Genomic DNA, 17,063 nt, shown 5'->3' on the forward strand with positions numbered 1-17,063 from the left:
ATTCTAACATTTTTATACCCAGTGGATTAGTTAAAAATTATAGATTAATATTTTAAATGCTGAGAGAAGCCAGCAGCTTGTTCCAGCCTCTGACTCAGTTAAGCGCTTACAATATTTTGACTGTTTGAAGAAATTAATAATGGGATGTTAGGTGGTAGATTAACTAAAACTAAATATCAACATAGCTAGATTTATTTTTGGATGACTGAGCTCATCTCTTCAAAGAAAGGAAGTGGGACTTATATCATGAGTTATTAACTTATACATCACCAAAACAGCCCCCGAACAAAGCAGAGAGACACAATGTATTTAAAGATTAATAAGAGGCTGAACGTTTAGATTTCACATTAGGTAGGATTCAGAATGTATAGGCTACAGTCTTACCTAAGGCTCACAAAGACACCAGACGTTAAGCCAGTAACTGTCCTGTCAGTTTCAGAATCAAATTAGTACAAGTGCCTTATTCCTTCTCCCGTGAGTCACCACAGAGCAGATCCCCATGCCAGCCAATACGGAGAAACTGACATACATGAAAGTCACAGATGCTTTTATTTCTGCCATTCACATATTCATTCAGCAAATACTGAGCACCTGTTTGTCCTCCCTTCCTTCCTCCTCTCACGCCAGCTCATCTCCTAAACGAGCACTATCTGTGGATTCACAATTGTTAAGAGGATTCAAGCATGTGCTTCCAAAAGTCAAACAGTCCCAGGACAGAAGGTGACAGCTCCTAAGTTTCTGATATGTCCTGAAGCCCTGGTGCTTCCAGGCCAACATCAAAAAGCTTGATTTGGCTTTAGATGAGCCAAACTGACTTCAACTATCTAAAATAGAAGCCTCAAAAAGTATCCATCTGGTATTCCCTCCCTCCTTTCTCCCCTTTTATACTGTGAAGGAACCGCTGATGAGGGACTGGGGCTCCCAACTACAGAGCATTGTACAACTCTACTGCTTCTTGGCAGTGATTCCTCGCTGAAAACTGGAATACCAAAACCTGCCTTTTGTCCACAAACTGCCTTGGAGTCCAGTGACTTTATGCTGTTTTCCCCATGTACCAAAAGCAGAAGAGATTTAGAACAGCAACAAAATTTCTGGAATGCAGAACCAAGGCCATTTAATAGGAGCCACTTGTGGGACCCCTGCACACTGTGTGGGCACCACACCATTGTTTCATAACTCAGGTGACTGAGGAAAAAGCCATCTACTCCCGCTGATCCCAACACTCCCCTCCTCCCTCAGACACGGGCTTGCACTGGCTCCATGGCTTGAGCTGAGGCTTAAAAATTCATCCTGATGTATGTGTGAGAATGCTCAGACCAACATTATTTAAAAAGGAAAACTGGAAACAACCCCAACATGAGTTGAAAAGAGAAAGAAAAAGTGTGGATAGTCACAGAAGGGACAATAGATGACAACGAAGATGATTAAACTGCAGATACAACCACGAATAGAGATACATCTCGGGAACAGTACACATAGTATGCTGTATCTTCATAAAGTTCAAAACTCGATGATGCATCATTTAGGAATACTGGCACATGTGACATGCTGCATTTAAAAAAGGAGAAGGGGTGATTCTCAGGGTGGAGGTGACCGCAGGTGGAGAGGCAGTGATTGGGAAGCAGCATACATTGGTGACGTTCTGCTTCTCAAATTGAGTGCTGAGCTCGTGGGTTTATCTATGCTTTGTAATTTACACAGATAGTACATATATTCTTTTGTATATATCAAATTACATAGTAAAAAATTATCAGCCTGGTGCCTGGTAGTCCAAATCTTACTTGCCACTAGCACAAGCTATCCCTCAGAGATATGAGGACAGCATCCTGGTGACTGGGGGGTAATGGGGTGGGTGTCCCAGCTGCACAAGGCAGAAGAGCAACGGCCTCAGGTTTCTACTTGTCAAATGAACGCCGTTGGTGCTCCCTATTTCAAGAGCCACTGGATCAAATGAGATGAGCACTGTGTAAGCCATGAGGCTCTGTGCACTCAGACAGTCACTGTACCATGCAGATTGGTGCTTCCTCTGGGGAATTACTACCCCTCCACTTCCATGGGAGTGGGGAAGGCCTGACTTCCCCCTAAACCACAGGGCGAGAATCAACCTCAGGCTAGGCCAGTAGGAGTATTCCTCCCAGGTTGTGTGATACAGGGGTGGAAGGCAGTTGACATGGAATCATTTGGGCCACAGGGTCCCAAAAGGACATTGTCCTGATGTTGGTCCTGACATGTCTGGAGCTACCCTTTTTTTTTTTTTTTTTTAAAGAGATGGGGTCTATGTTACCCAGGCTGGCTCTTGAACTCCTGGCCTCAAGTGATCCTCCTGCTTTAGCCTTCCAAAGTGCTGGGATTACAAGTGTGAGCCAGGGGCACTCCGGCCTGCTAGCCTGGTTTTTGTTCCTCCTGGCAGGTCAGCTCAATCTCCGAGTCTGTGAGCGCTCAGTGTCATCAAATAGCAAAACCAAAACAACCCCTTTCCTTGATTAAGTTAATCAGAGCAGGCTTCTGTTGACTGCATTCAACAAGCCTTGCTGGTTCAGGAGGAAATGCCATTTTATTTCAAAAGCACAGACACTTCACTCTGCATAATTCCTTGGAGGGGGGTAAAAAAAAAAAGCACAGGCACAGTTCAGGTTTGGCCAACAGAGGTAAAAAGAGATGTTAGCAGAGACTGCTCAAGTGTGTCCTCCTTCAATAGCCTCCCAACTGGTCTTTCCCCATCAGTCTCACTCATCTCCCAAATGGTTCCAGAATATACTGCATTCCAGACTAAAACAATTTATTCCAGATTAATCTCCAAAAAACACTTTCAACTCTTGCCTACAGTCTAGGCCACAAACCTTTTCCACCCAAGTCTAGGGAACAGGTGACTAGCGAAGGTGGAAGTGGCAGCTGTTATTGGTCCTGCTCCCCCTCTCAGGTGAGGAGTCTCTTCAATGTCAGAGAAGATGAGTGTGGTGGCAGCAAACGGCCTGGAGGCTTGCCATCCAATAAAACATCATCTTTTAAAAGCCAAATAACGTAATTATGTTAAAAGTATGATTACCCCACCTGGCAATCTGATTCTGAATCAGATCAGCCACTACTATTCCTACGAATAAGCACCTCCTTCTGCGAGCTCCTGTGCCACTACAGAAGGGCACCAACTAGCCACCTAGACGCATATCTGAATTAGCTGCTTACAAGGCAGGGTGGGGATTTAAAAAAATGGTGTATGTAAAATGGGATTCTTGCCTTGAACTGAGCCCCTAAACTCTCTCATCAGTCTACTAGGACAGAGCGCCATGAGAAAGCAGATGAGGCTGACGAGTCATTGTGAAATAAAAGCCTGCTTTGTCAGGCGGAAGTAACTCTACCGTCTTAGGCTGGTTTGCCTAGAATCCTGTTCACTCCACTCATTCCCTTCAATGCCAAATTCCTACCTTCATCAGGAGATGGAAGCTCAATGACCCAGAAACAATTTGAACAAACCTATTTCACTGAGGACACTTTCATTTTTATCTTCATTAACTCTTTAGTCCCTGTCAAGTATGCTCAAAACAGGATTTACGTTTTGGCTGCTGGGTCTGGAGGATCTTAAAAATCTAAACAATTCGTACATTTAACTGAGGCATAAAATATTTCATGTTTTGGAGATATATTTTTATATAAAGAAAATTATTTTCCTTTTCTATTAAAAACCACTGTACTATCTGATATGCTTTAAATTTTAACTAAAAGAATTTTTTTTTTAAAGTGGCATGTTACCCAGATGAACTTCATTAATTTTTCCCCCACAAATGAAATACCACACATTTAACAAGCCCACATCTTTTCTTAAGAGAAAAACACATATACACTCAGAATAAGCCTGTTCTCTTAAGATGAATGGCTTGGGTGAATAGTAACTCATCCTGGGTGACTGGCTATTTATAACCTTTTACACAAGTAAAATGCTAAAATATGAGGAAGTCACACTAACTAGGTCCCAAAGCAGGAGCAACTGACTAGATGTAAAAAACAAACTTTACCTTCCAGATACCCATCAAACCATCACTCTTATTCAATAAACTCCGCTTTCTATAAAAGGTGGTGGTTCCTCAAAATCTGTGTTCAGGGAAATGTTCCTCAAGTGCATATTATCATACAGGCCATTAGAAAGGCTTCTTTATTGTTGAGGTCTCCTCTGTCTTTTGAACTAATAATATCTAGGATTTCTATCACACTGTATTTCCAAAACACACCTATCTTTGGTGAATTCATGCAAATACAAACTTCAATGGTGAAATTATGAGACTAATTTTATTCAGAGCAAACCAAACCCAGAATCAACAAAATCAGAAGTTCTAGGTAAGGAGGCCTCAGAACACTTTCTTCAAACACATGGTGGATTTTGTAAATAATTTCCACAGAACTGGGTTCTGTTTTAAGAGAGTGTTTTCTTTAGCAGGATCCAATAGTTGAGCATCACTATTGCCTCATGTACCTCTTTGGGCAAATAGAAAACGGATTCACCAAAACAATGGGATGTTTACACCATGAACTGACTTAAGGTGAAATGGTCTTATAGTATCTTTCTTTTCTGGTGAACTCTGATATGGGTCTGTTCAATAGTAAGGTTTCAGGGTACAGAATTTTTAACCTACAGAATGCCAGTAAAGAAAATATATTATTTACCATAGAACTGAGATTTAATCTCCATTCTACAGATTCCACAACACAGAAGTAGAGAGTTAATTTTTAAGTCAATTTTCTCCCACACGTCCCTACGCAAAAGTCAAGCAGATCTTACCAGGAGCATTGCTGATGTTCCATTGGGTCTGGATAAGTGGATGGACATTTCAGGAAACATCCTGTCAATGCGGCTGATCACATCATCAACATATCTAAGTGGGAGAAAAATACACATGTATGAACTAGAGCCTCAATCAAAGAACTAAAAATTTACAGTATACTAAAGACTTTGCTTTTAAATTTAAGTTTTTATCATTATGATACATTTTTAAGAAGGCAAATAGGATTATAAGGCTTTCTACAAAAAACACTATTCCCCCGTTCCTCCCCTTACCTTCGTAGAGCCAACATTTTTTTGGTGATTTCTTTTGGTATTTACTCCGTATTTCTAAATCATGTGTTTTTAATGCCAGCTTTTGATTTCTCATTTCAAGGCATGATCTATTAACTTTCTTCTGTCAGAGGTCAGAATCGAGCTCTGTCACCCTTCTGGCCACTGGCTCTAACAACACAGCCTCCTCCCTCCTCCTTCCAGTCCAGGGCTGGCTGCAGGTCCTCACCTCTGGGCTGTCTCACTGACTTCTGTTTGACTTCTCATTTCAGTCACCTGAATAATCAATTCCCTGGATTAAATTCCTTCTGTTTTAAATATCTGACATCATTCCTGTTTTCCTGGTTGGACTCTTACTCAAATTATATCACAATTTTTGCTTAAGTCAGTATTCTGTTTAAATTATAAAATCTCTGCATATATTTTTAATAGCTGAGCCACATAGTGGCTCATGAGTACTTTTACTTACACAGCTTTCTATTTTCCTGGATTTCTGCTTTGCCTTGATTTTCCTTTGATTAGTTTTCTATGTACCTATTACAGTTTTATTCCTAAACTCTCTACCTGACTCTAAAACTTCTCTTACTACAAACTTATCGGGTAAGCTATCAGCTCCATTTTTTCCTTGGAGATATCCCACCAAAAGGGGGTCCTCTGTTCTTCTAGACCAAATGAAACCTATGTCTCTCGAGGTTTAACAATAATCGAGATCATTGACATTAAGCACTTACCATGGGGTCTGGCACATATAAAGGACTCAAAAATTATAAGTGCTCTTACTGGTAGTTCTACACATCTACATTGGTAGTTCTCAAAATAGAGAGCCTATTTTGCAAAAATGCTCTCTATTGGGATGAATTCTTCTCCGCAATGGAGGTTCACTGTGAAGACATCAGCCCATGCAAAACAGAGCCGGGTCTGGCGTAGGTCCTCTGAGAATAAAATCATACAAGTATTTGTGCTCACCATCCAATCACACTGGACACAAGAGAGATGTATAATAGCTGAGATGCAAAACTATCTATTAAAGATTCTGCATCGGATTTCATATCCATTGGATATGACAAATTAAATTACATGTCCATTATGTCAGGGACATATAAAAGGTATACTCTCTTGGGGGAAGAGGAAGATTAGTTCTCTATTCACAACATGAAAAGATTTTGGTTTGAACTTCTGGGGCTCATGAGAGACAGCAGGCAACATAATGCCATTTGTTAAAAAGTGAACATCAACATATCAGCTATGAAAGTCAGAAAGTGATCCTACTGGTAAATCTATCAGGTTGTCCTTAGAGACGGTTATAGAGAGTTTTGAACTTCTGAGTTGAAGAAGGAAGGAGAAACACTACAGAAGACCCAGTGGTGTATAATGACGACAGTAAGAAGACATAGATAGCAGAGATGCGTGAGAAGAGGTGGAGGTGTGATAAAGGGTATTTGCTCCTGGGGATAAGAAGGCCCAAGGGAGACTTTCATACATTCTTCAAGTACACAAACAGCTTTTATGAACTCAGTACCAAACAACATCTCCATCTCTCAAAAGGACCATACTATGAGGATACGGCACCAACAGGCAAACTTGCTCAGAAAGAACAAGAGGCATTTCTTAAAGGTAAGACCCCATTTTGTTGAATTTTTTTTTAATGGTTTAGAAAACAATCTTTCCTAGATGGCTAAGAAACAGACTGACCACACATCATCTCCTGAGATTCCTTCTAGATTTACAGCTTCATGACACACAATCTTGGATCTAAACTTAAATGCTACAAAAGAGGTGAAAAAGTGAAGAAAGGAGGAAATTAACTCATTTTTCATCACTACTGATGTTTCTGGAAATGGCAGAAGACACATGACAAAAACTTCATGCCAAAAGTTTACACCAGGTCACTGGAAACATGTCTACATTTACATACTTCTTTTCTAAATCTGTATGTGTGGTTTAAACCCAGTTTCTTCTGACTCAGCAGGGAGCAAAAATCCACATGTCCTTAGCAGTGACTGGAGGTCACTGTTAAGTACATGCTAATGGGGAGGGGGTAGGCAATGTCTTCTGAACTGATCCTCAATCAATAGCCATCATAGCTCTGGACAGGAGAAAGCAGATGAATATGCAGAACTGCAGCACAAAGGTAACATCATAATTTGCTCTCCCTTGTACCTTTCACCTTGAAGTCTTCAAAATATGTTCTGGAAAACTAGTCTTTTTTAGTAGGCTAGGAAAATAAAGGAATGGGTAGGTTAAATGCTGATCCCAGGTCACACAAAAAGCCAAGACCTGGGATCAGCATTTAACCAAGCTCAGTGTGTAGAATGCTAGAATTCCACACCAATTACCTGAATTTGCTTGCTAATTTTAGTAAGGGGTAGAATTCTAAATGGGCAAACAACAAATGCTCTTTGCCATTTCTGGATTCCCTTATTTATGTGATTTTTACTTGTAACAGCAGAAGAAACATAGTTCCTAGGAAAAATATCTGCTGTTGGCATAGCAAAGTAGAGAGATCTGGGGTGGTTTTTTGTTGTTGTTTCTTCCCCAATGCATGACCTCAGATAAAGCTCAGCAAACTCAATGTAAAGATTTTATTAAGCAAGAACAAATTTTAAGGAGACTGTTTTTCATTCACATGCATAACACAAAGGAGATGCAAATTTCTTTTTTACAGGTGACATTATGTATTTGCCAAAAAAAAGTGAGAGAAAGTCAGCTGCATCTTTAGCCGGAAAAAACAATGTCTGAATTCTAGAAGCAAAAATCAAAACACTTCATTTTCAAATAGACCCAACCTTTGAAACACAATCAAACACTGGTGACTTGACAGAAATAAGGAAAGCCTGGAAGCTCAAATTAAAAACCGGGAGACAAAAATGACACTCTCTTTTTGTCAAGGGTGAGGAGTTAGCATGGGAGGCAGTCTTTGGCAGTACTTCTCAAAGTGCTGCCTCCCAAGCCGGCGGGCTCGGCTAGTGTCTGCGCAGAGCTCTGCAACGCTCGCAGCGCCCCGCTCTGAGAGCAGGGCTAAGGACAGGTAGGAACAGCGTGCTCTCCTCCCACACTTCCACCATATGCTACACTCTGTTCTGCAGCAGAATCAAATTACTTTAATTTTTACCTTTGGAATATAGGCAAACAAGCAGTAACACAGCAGTGGTGACTAGTTTACACTTGAGCAGACGCGGGGAGGAAAGACATTAATTTAGTGCCAAATTGAGCAGTGAGTCACAATTTGCACATATCTGTCAACCTGTTAACAGGGTAATAACTTGGAAAGACTGCTGTTCCTATTTACATTACAGAAGCCTTTCGAAAATGGAGAGCTGCTTAGCTCTCCTCCTTGAAGCACTTGGTCGATGAGCTGCCTTGATGGTCCAAGAACCCCGCTAGAAATATAAACTTCTAGAAATTACAGGTTTAAATCAAGGTATGATTCATAACTACAGTATTTTCAAGCAGAAAATTAAGTTTTAAGCAACCAGAGAATCCTGTTTTCCTATCCTGCTCCCTAGTTACAGTCAGGCTTTCAGTGGTTTCCAACTCACTTGTTTTTCCAGTGCAACCCAACTGACTCTTCCTGAAGTTTCTAATGGCTTCCTTTAGGATTGAGCTTCAGTCTCAACTACCTCCATATCTCTACTGCATCAGAAACAATCACACCATTCTCAAATTTCTAACATGAGTTTCTGGAGCCCTATAAACCTTATTCTCTTCTGATTTTCTTCAAGTAGCTCAACCTGCTCCTTTAAATGGCCTTAATCAGAGAATTAAAGAACACCGGGACCTCAGGGGTCCTCTCAGCCAATGTCCTGTCAAACTAGGACTTTGATAGTATCTCCAACAGGTGGGCTGCATAAATACTCTGTGGCACCACCTCACAAGGCAGCCTCTGGTACTACAGGTTGATGGTCAGGTTGTTTCAGATCCACTTGCAGTATCTCTACCCAATCGCCCGACTTCATTTGGCCTTGTGGAATGACACAAATATTTCCTCCAAAACCTAAAGAAGGCTTTTTGCAAATATATTTCCCAATTTCTTTCATCAGTGGTTTTCAATCTTTCTTGGGTTGCAGATCCCTTGAGGTACTGAAAATTAAAACACATGGCTGCACATTTTACATACAATTTTCTGCAATTCATAGGACTTTAAAGTCCATTCATGGACAAGTTAAGAATCCTTGGTCTCCTTGGTCTAGACTTGTTCTAGAACCAAGGTCTCTGGTTTTCTTTTTGTTCCTTTCTAATTGGTAAATTTTATTTTTTCAATAAAGCTATTTTCATCTTAGGAAAAAAGTATATACATTTGTTACAGCCTAGAAGTGAACATAACTGAAATGGTACAAGGGGTACAATGGGTACAATGGATCTAATAGTTCTGATAATCTTTAAATCATGCTTCCGTGATGAAGCTCTAGGTTAGTTTTTTATTTTTTAACTGACAAAAGATTATATATATTTATCATGTACAACAGGTTTTGATATATGCATATATTGTGGAATTGCTAAGTCAAGCTAATTAACACATGTATTACCTCATGGACTTACCTTCTTTTTTGTGGTAAGAACACTCACAGCAATTTTAGAGAATACACTGTTATTAACTACAGTCACACATTTTACAACAGATCTTTTAAACTTATTCCTCCTATCTAACTGAAATATTGTATCCTTTGACCCAACATTTTCGTACCCTCCCTCCCACCCCCCAGCCCTTGGTAACCACCATTCTACTCTACACTATTCAAGTTTTTTAGATTGCATATATTAGTGAGATTGTGCAGTATTTGTCGTTCTGTGCCTTGGCTTATTTCACTTAACATAACGTCCTCCAGGTCCATCCATGTTGTTGCAAATGACAGGATTCCCTTCTTTTTTAAGGCTGAATGTTTTCATTGTGTATATATGCCACATCCATTTTCTCTATCCATTCATCCACTGATGGACACTCAGGTTGATTCCACATCTTGGCTATTATGTATACTGCTGCAATAAACATGGGAGTGCAGATACCTCTTTGACTTACTGATTTCATTTCCTATGGATATATACCGAGTAGATGGATTGCTAGATTATATGGTAGTTCTATTTTTAATTTTTTGATGAACCTCCCCTTCCATAAGGACTGCATTAATTTACATTCCCACTAACACTGTGCAAGGGTTCCCTTTTCTCCTCATTCTTGCCAACACTTCTTTTGTGTTTGTTTTTAAACAACTGCTTCTCACTGTTAACTAATCCTTCCAATAAAGTCAAGCACCTCCTTCCATGACCTTAGAGGTCATCTGATTGTGGGTAACCACCTTTGTCTTCCAAAGCCACATCACCCACACTTTACAGAACCTCCCTGCTTGCATAAGAAAAGAGCTCTCTGCTTTCTGCATCACTGTTAAAGCACAGCTTGGTGGTGAACTGAAGTCCTACAAGGGCTGAGGAGATCATTCAGTCTAGCTGGAGCTACAGTTCAGCCGCATCTGGCCTTCTAATTCCATGTCCCTGAGCAGGCTCACCCTACCTTGCACACTGTGCACACTCTGTCTGGAAGATTCTTCTTACAACTTTTCCCACCCCCATGCCCAGGTCATTCCTCATCATGCTTCAAGTCTTTGAGTTTCAGCTTAAATGATACTTCCTCAGGGAAGCCTTCTCTGACACTCCCCCCCATCAGTCAGTGTACCCCATTCTACCTTTTATGGTACTTTTGAATTCTCTTTGTTGCTCCTGTCCTATGTGTCATTGAACAATTTTTCAAGTGATTATTTTGTTTAATGTCTGTTTCCCCTACAGGATTCCATGGGATCGTACGACTGTCTTCTTCGATGCTGAATCCCAGTACCTTGCCACAGTGCCTGGCACCCACTAGGCATGCCTTAAACATTTGCTGATGGAGTGACAGTACATTAAAAGTAAGCCACGTCAACCCAAGTAAGGCCATTATGAAACAACTAAAACGCAAAGTTCTGTTTAGCAGATGAAGATTTGAGGTGTTGAAGAGTTCATTCCATTAGCCATCAAAAGTCACTAACAACAGCTACCACAAAACAAACCTCAAAGAAAGCAGCAGAGATCCTTTAAAGTCTTACAGCTTAATATGCATCTACAGAATCCCTGCATCTGTTTTAGTGGAAGCTCAATGCCTCTCAGAAGCAAAAGCCTTCTGAAGAAGTGCACCATTATTGACATGCCAGTTTTAAAATGTTGCTTTTAATGAACTAATTAATTCTGCAAAACATTAGTACAAAGATGTGTGCTACCAAATTGGGATTACAATACCAAAATGATAACAAAAACAGAATGTGGAAGACATTTCTAAAGATATCACTTTTGCAAAACATTAATTTTCTACTCTGCACACTCAAATACATTGCAAACTATTTGTTATTAAAACCTTAAAATAATTTACTGGACAGATGGCTTGGTTCTCTGAAGTCTGACCCCTTCTCTAAAGAAAAAAACCCAACACAACAAATCTGGCCCCCAGCCAGTGATCCCAGCAATGTTAATGCAATGCTTAGCAGTTCAAGCCGGATTTAAATAGCATTTACACCACACAGTGTGTAAAATACATGCTGTTCATTTTCTCCACCCATATAAAATGTAAAAGTTAGGAATACATATATTAATAAACCACCTTTTTTTGGAAAGGGTAATGCCCAGTAGATATCAAGAAGGGATTCATTTGCATGATCTGAAAATGATTTAAGATTTCCCTCCACGCTTGTCCACAATGATGTGAATGAGAGGCCTTTGACAGTGAGTGGAAACAGACAGGGGCTTGTTTAATTACTTCGTGAGAATGAGATTGACTGAAACTACAGCTATCGATCTAAGAGGCTGAAGAAAGTGATCGGAAACTTCGGCCAAATTTGCTCATATTTTGGATTTGTAAAATGTCTGTCTCATGGCTGTGAAAGATTTCTGGTTATATGCTCAAGAAAATCAAAAGTACTTTCTAAACTGAACATCAAAAAGCAAGGTTAGATGTGATGCTGACAGAAATAAGTGCACTTGCTTAGACGTCTACCCCATCTCTCGCCACACTCCCTTCCCATTCTGACACAACTGGCTACCTACCTACTGTGTTCTCTTCCAATTGAGAGGCACTCAAAAACTTCAAAATTTCTTTATTGAAACTCAACACCTACGCAGGCAGGGCTGGCAAGGATAGGAAAAGCTGCTTCCTGGAGGTGAAATGGTGGCCAGGCAGCGTAAGTGGGAGGGAACTTGAGCCTGTTCTCTCCTTAGCACCTCATGAATTTTGAGCCATGTGACTATATTACCTGAATAAATTTAGGAAAACCACCTGGGCAAGCAAACAAAAGCTATCCCTCCATTTTGAAAAGTTGAAAGCAAAGCACAAGGACCCAGTACACACTGAAATGTATAAACAGACCTGCCTGTTTCCCGTTACAGGGTGTTAAGCAACCCAGTGAGTTCATAGGTATGCCATGGACTAGAACACACAGCAAACATCAGCATAAAATAGAATTCCTCTTACACATGGCTTATAAACTACTCCTATGATATCTATTAATATTCATTGGGTGCCTACAATCCTCAACAATTACTATGCTCAAGGAACGATATTACGTGCTAAGGACAGAAGGCAGCGGAAGCGGCTGGCCCACAGCAGGCCTCCTCTGAAAAGCGGACAGCGGGGGCGCTAGCCTGGCCTTTCTGCTAGAGGAGAGTGGGCGAGAGGGCAGGCATTGCTTTCCCATTTTCAAAGCACTTCTGCACCCTTTACGTCATTCAGTATCTCACCACCTCTGGGAAGTATGCAGGGCAAATGTAAAATTCTTGTTTTATGAAGGACAGAAAAAAGGAGGTTAAGTGACTTGGCCCAATGAGACGGCACAGCTGAGTGGTGGAACTGAGTCTAGAATCCACGTCTCTGGATTCCCCATTCCAGAGCTTTGTTACACACCATAGTGCTTTTATTAGGTCTGTGCGGATTCCACGGAAAAAGCAGATTTCATTTTTGTCATTCTTCAGACTTCTCCTAAAACAACTGAGAAATTTTTTAGTAGCATAGTAACAAAATGAAATCAATCGGTGATTTTCTCTCTTCCCAGTCATTCAGTAAATATCCATTCAGTGTCTAAGTGAGTCCAGTGATGATTAAGGGGTCTCTGTCTTTATGGGGCTTACAGCCCCTTTAAGACAAAAGGCTTATCTCCAGAGAAACAGGAAAACCACGTTAAATTTCCTTACGTTCTCCTGTTGGGTTTTTGATTTTTGTGATTTTCAATTAATGTGCAAAGTTGGTAGGCAACAGGAAGGGGTGAAATAGTGAATACTTGCTTTGCATTTTATTCTATATTAATAACTAAAAGGTATTACTAAAATTATTATTATTAATTTCTAAATTTCTGTTATCATACTACAATGTATTCATGTATCTTGTGGGTCCCAGTTCCCCCTAAAACATTTAAGCAATGTAATTAAGCTTGGAAAAGAATTATAATTTCACTCAACATCTACCTCCTCTTCAAGCCCTTACATGTTTGGGGGGGGGGGAACCCTCAAACAACAAAAACAGTCAGGTTGAGCTTTCCAGCAACGCCAATTAACAACAGTTATTAAATCAGTCATCTCTGTCAGATCTGGTGAAATGACACTAGATGCCACAATTCACACCAGGAGAAAGCAACCCCTGGGCTTCTGACATTCAACCAGGGAGCTGGCAAGGGCAGACGATGCATACCTTCCCAAATTCCAGCTGCTCTCCTCTCCACCCCCAGGTACAGCTGAGGACTGGTTCTCATGTGCAGACTGGCTTGTTCATACGTGGCACTTCTTGGCAATGCTCAAATGTGGCGACTGGTTCCAGAAATGGAGTTTGTGACACACGTGTAGAACAAGATTTCATTTCTATTTGATTTTTGTTTTAATTGTCCCTGAGAGTGTACACAGTAGATTTCACAAAGAGAAATGCTGAAGAGAATGATCCCAATCATTGAACACAAAACTTGGTCTAGTCATAATGATACATTAAAGTAAGTGCATACTCATGTTCGGAAATGCAAAGCCCCTCCTTGGATAAACATGTAGTTTGTATGGCAGTAATTTCAAGTTTTATTTTCACTTACCAGACAATCAGCTCCTTGAGGGGAGAGTCGGAGGCACCTGTCTCTAATTCTTACAATAATTTTGCACATAACACACACTCAATAAACATTTGGTGACCTGGATTGATTTAAGCAGATCGAATCAAGGAGAAATGAAGGTCCCAAAGTAAATAGAACATTATTTTGTAATTGTTTCTTCTACAAAAAGTAAAAAATTCTAAACTAGAAAATGTCATCCAACAGAGGGTACAGACACAATGAAGTTGTTCCCCTTCTCTCCCCTTCCTGAGAGCATTAGCACAGGGCCGCTAGGTTATACGGCAGGATCGAGATGATGAAAAATGAAAGTAACTCAAAACAAAACCAGACATTCCTGGGTGCGTTTTCTTGGCTGGAGCTTCAGGGATCTTTCCTACCTCTGGGCTCATTTCCCTACTATTCCTTCCTAAATTAATCCCCTCCAGGGCTCTGCTGAACAGAACCTTCAGTAGAGAAGCCTTCTCCAAGGCCCCCCTATGAAAACTGCTCCAGTGCCCTCACTCATGGCATCCTTCGCTTGCCTTTCACAGTCGGCACCACAGTCTGTCCCATACTTCTGGAGCACTGACTGTTTAACGTTTTTAATGTTTACCTTTCCCACTAGACGTGGGAACCCCATGAGGGGAAAGTACAGTCCATCTTGCTCCCTGCTGTCAACCCCCAGCATGCTGTCCAGCACACAGCAGGCTCTCGGAAGACAGCTGATAAATGAATCTTGCATGTGGACCCCTTACAATTGTATTCAGCGTAACAGAGTCTGAGGGTGGACTTGGGAATCATGAGGACCCGGATGCTTAAGTTCTTGCTCTGCTCTCATCTTGGACAAGTTATTTTAACCTCTTAATCTTTGGTGTTCTTACCTGTACAATATGGATATCAATGACAGCTTCTTCATATGTTCATTTTGAGAATGAAAGGAAAGAATACAGCACATAAAGTGCTTAGCACAAAATAAGCAAATCATGTTAGCTGCTCTTTTTACGTATGCAAATATTACCTTTTTATGCATAAAAAGGTTATGACCTTTTGTTTGAGTCTAGAGGAATACAAAGCCTCAATAAGTCAATCACAGCATTGAACTGCTTGAAGAATGAGCATTAAAAGCAGGGAATGTTCTTTAAGGTTTCCTGCATGTTTTTAACACATTAGTGCATTTCAATTAATAGAGAAAGTTCTTTTCATTATTTTTGTAAGAAGGCCGACAGGAGAGCGGGAAGATGGTTCGCATTTGGCATCATCCTGAAACACGATTATTAATAGTATGGAAGTGGGCTGGAGTAAATAGATCTGGCTCCTAGAATAGGATCTATGTTGGGTATCTTGCATTTGTTCCCCCTCCGTCCTGCACTGTGCCCAGGAGGCTGGCTGCCACGGAGTACAGCCAGCAACAAGCCCTTCCGCCCTCTGGCTTCCTTCCACCTTTGTTACGGCCAATACTAGGCACTGGCCAGGGATTCAGAAGGCAGGAGAAGCATGATGTCAAGGGTCACTGAGGACTGGCTGTGACAACTCAACAATCACAAACACCAAGGACTCCAATCCTACAACAATGAAGGTTTGGTTCCTCCCACTATCCAGGAGGGGTTCCCAGCAGCAGAGGATAAGGGGGACACAGACCAGGTGAAAGCAGACGTCGGCTGTGACTATTAACATCACAGGCTCTGTTACCAGCTGCAGGACAGCAGGAGCAGCTAAGTTTTACGTTCACTTTCTCTCCACACACCCGTCCCTACTACCTCACATAAAGAGCACTGGGTGGGGGTAGGACCAGAGACATCACCCTCTCCAGATCAACCCTCTCCCCGCAGTGTTCTGTGCTGCAACAGCCTGAGCAGTGTGGACTGCAGCGATCGGCTCCTTTGCCCTCTGGCTTCTGGCTGGGTTTGGCCAAAGGGAGGCACTGACAGGAGATGTGGAAGGTGGAAGGAGAGTGAGCTCAGGGTATTCATTCTGCCAGCAAAGTCCCCAGGAGCCGTCTGTATCCCTTATCACAGCTCTGCTGGGATCCCTCTCCACACAGCTCTCTCTCTCACTCTGGGTTCCAATAACCATGCCTTCCTCTAACCCTGGGGGAAGGAGGGGAACAGTTCCACACACTGGTGCTAGCCTGGGGTATTGCCCTAGTCCCTTCTGGTTTACCTACACCCTGCCCACACCTTGGGAGATAGTACCTTTATTAAAGTCTCCTCAATCTGGAAATAGTCACCTTGGTCAAATCTCTTCCCAGAACAATAAAAGGTTCTTCCCAAATAAAACACATGACATTAAAACCAACCCTGTAATTCCACATGCTAGATTAAGAAACATGGTAAACTGAATATTTAAACTAATTGAGAGTAAAAGTGATAATGAGTATTCTAGATTGGTAACAAAATAAGACTTTACATACACTCTGCTTACTTAATTGAACAACATTTAATACATTTTTCCTGGAGTATTTTAACTATGGATTTGGCTAGTTTCAAAATTGATGTCATTTAAACAGAGTAACAGAATCATAATGAAAGGACCTGCCTCGCTGTGAAGCAGGCACCCCAGTCTGCCTTTCTGCTGCCTCTCTTACTTCCCTTTTCTTCTTAAAGTGTCCTGGCACCTCCAAATTTCAGGCACTAAGTATTCCTTCTCAGACCACTGCCAAGTACTAGTTTGCTTTTCCAAGTTCACTGTCAAATTCACATTTTCCTCAAGCTAACAGTTTCTAAAATGTGATATGAATACCCACCAAGTGGTATGTGAAGTGATTTTTAGGTGATATATGAACATTTTTCATTTCAACCTATATGTACATAGAACAATGTCTAAGATAACTAACAAACAAATCCATGATTTCATCTGTATCACTGCTCAGACATGGTACCATAGAGGCTAAGCTTTAAGAATGAGTTTATTTAAAGAAAAATATTATATCAATAGAACAG

At 41.0% G+C, this 17,063-nt stretch overlaps 1 protein-coding gene across 2 annotated transcripts in view; it reads right to left on the reverse strand.

Annotated features, from left to right (window-relative positions):
• Nucleotides 1–17,063, reverse strand: part of MED27 (mediator complex subunit 27) — a 197,033-nt gene that overhangs the window by 58,812 nt on the left and 121,158 nt on the right. For both annotated transcript variants that reach the window (XM_069474771.1, XM_069474770.1), the window contains exon 4: nt 4,772–4,865. In XM_069474771.1, the coding sequence (XP_069330872.1) occupies nt 4,772–4,865 (94 nt within the window). The remainder of the gene's footprint in view (nt 1–4,771; nt 4,866–17,063) is intronic.

Source organism: Eulemur rufifrons, chromosome 7, assembly GCF_041146395.1.
Source record: "Eulemur rufifrons isolate Redbay chromosome 7, OSU_ERuf_1, whole genome shotgun sequence".
NCBI classification, from domain to species: domain Eukaryota; kingdom Metazoa; phylum Chordata; class Mammalia; order Primates; family Lemuridae; genus Eulemur; species Eulemur rufifrons.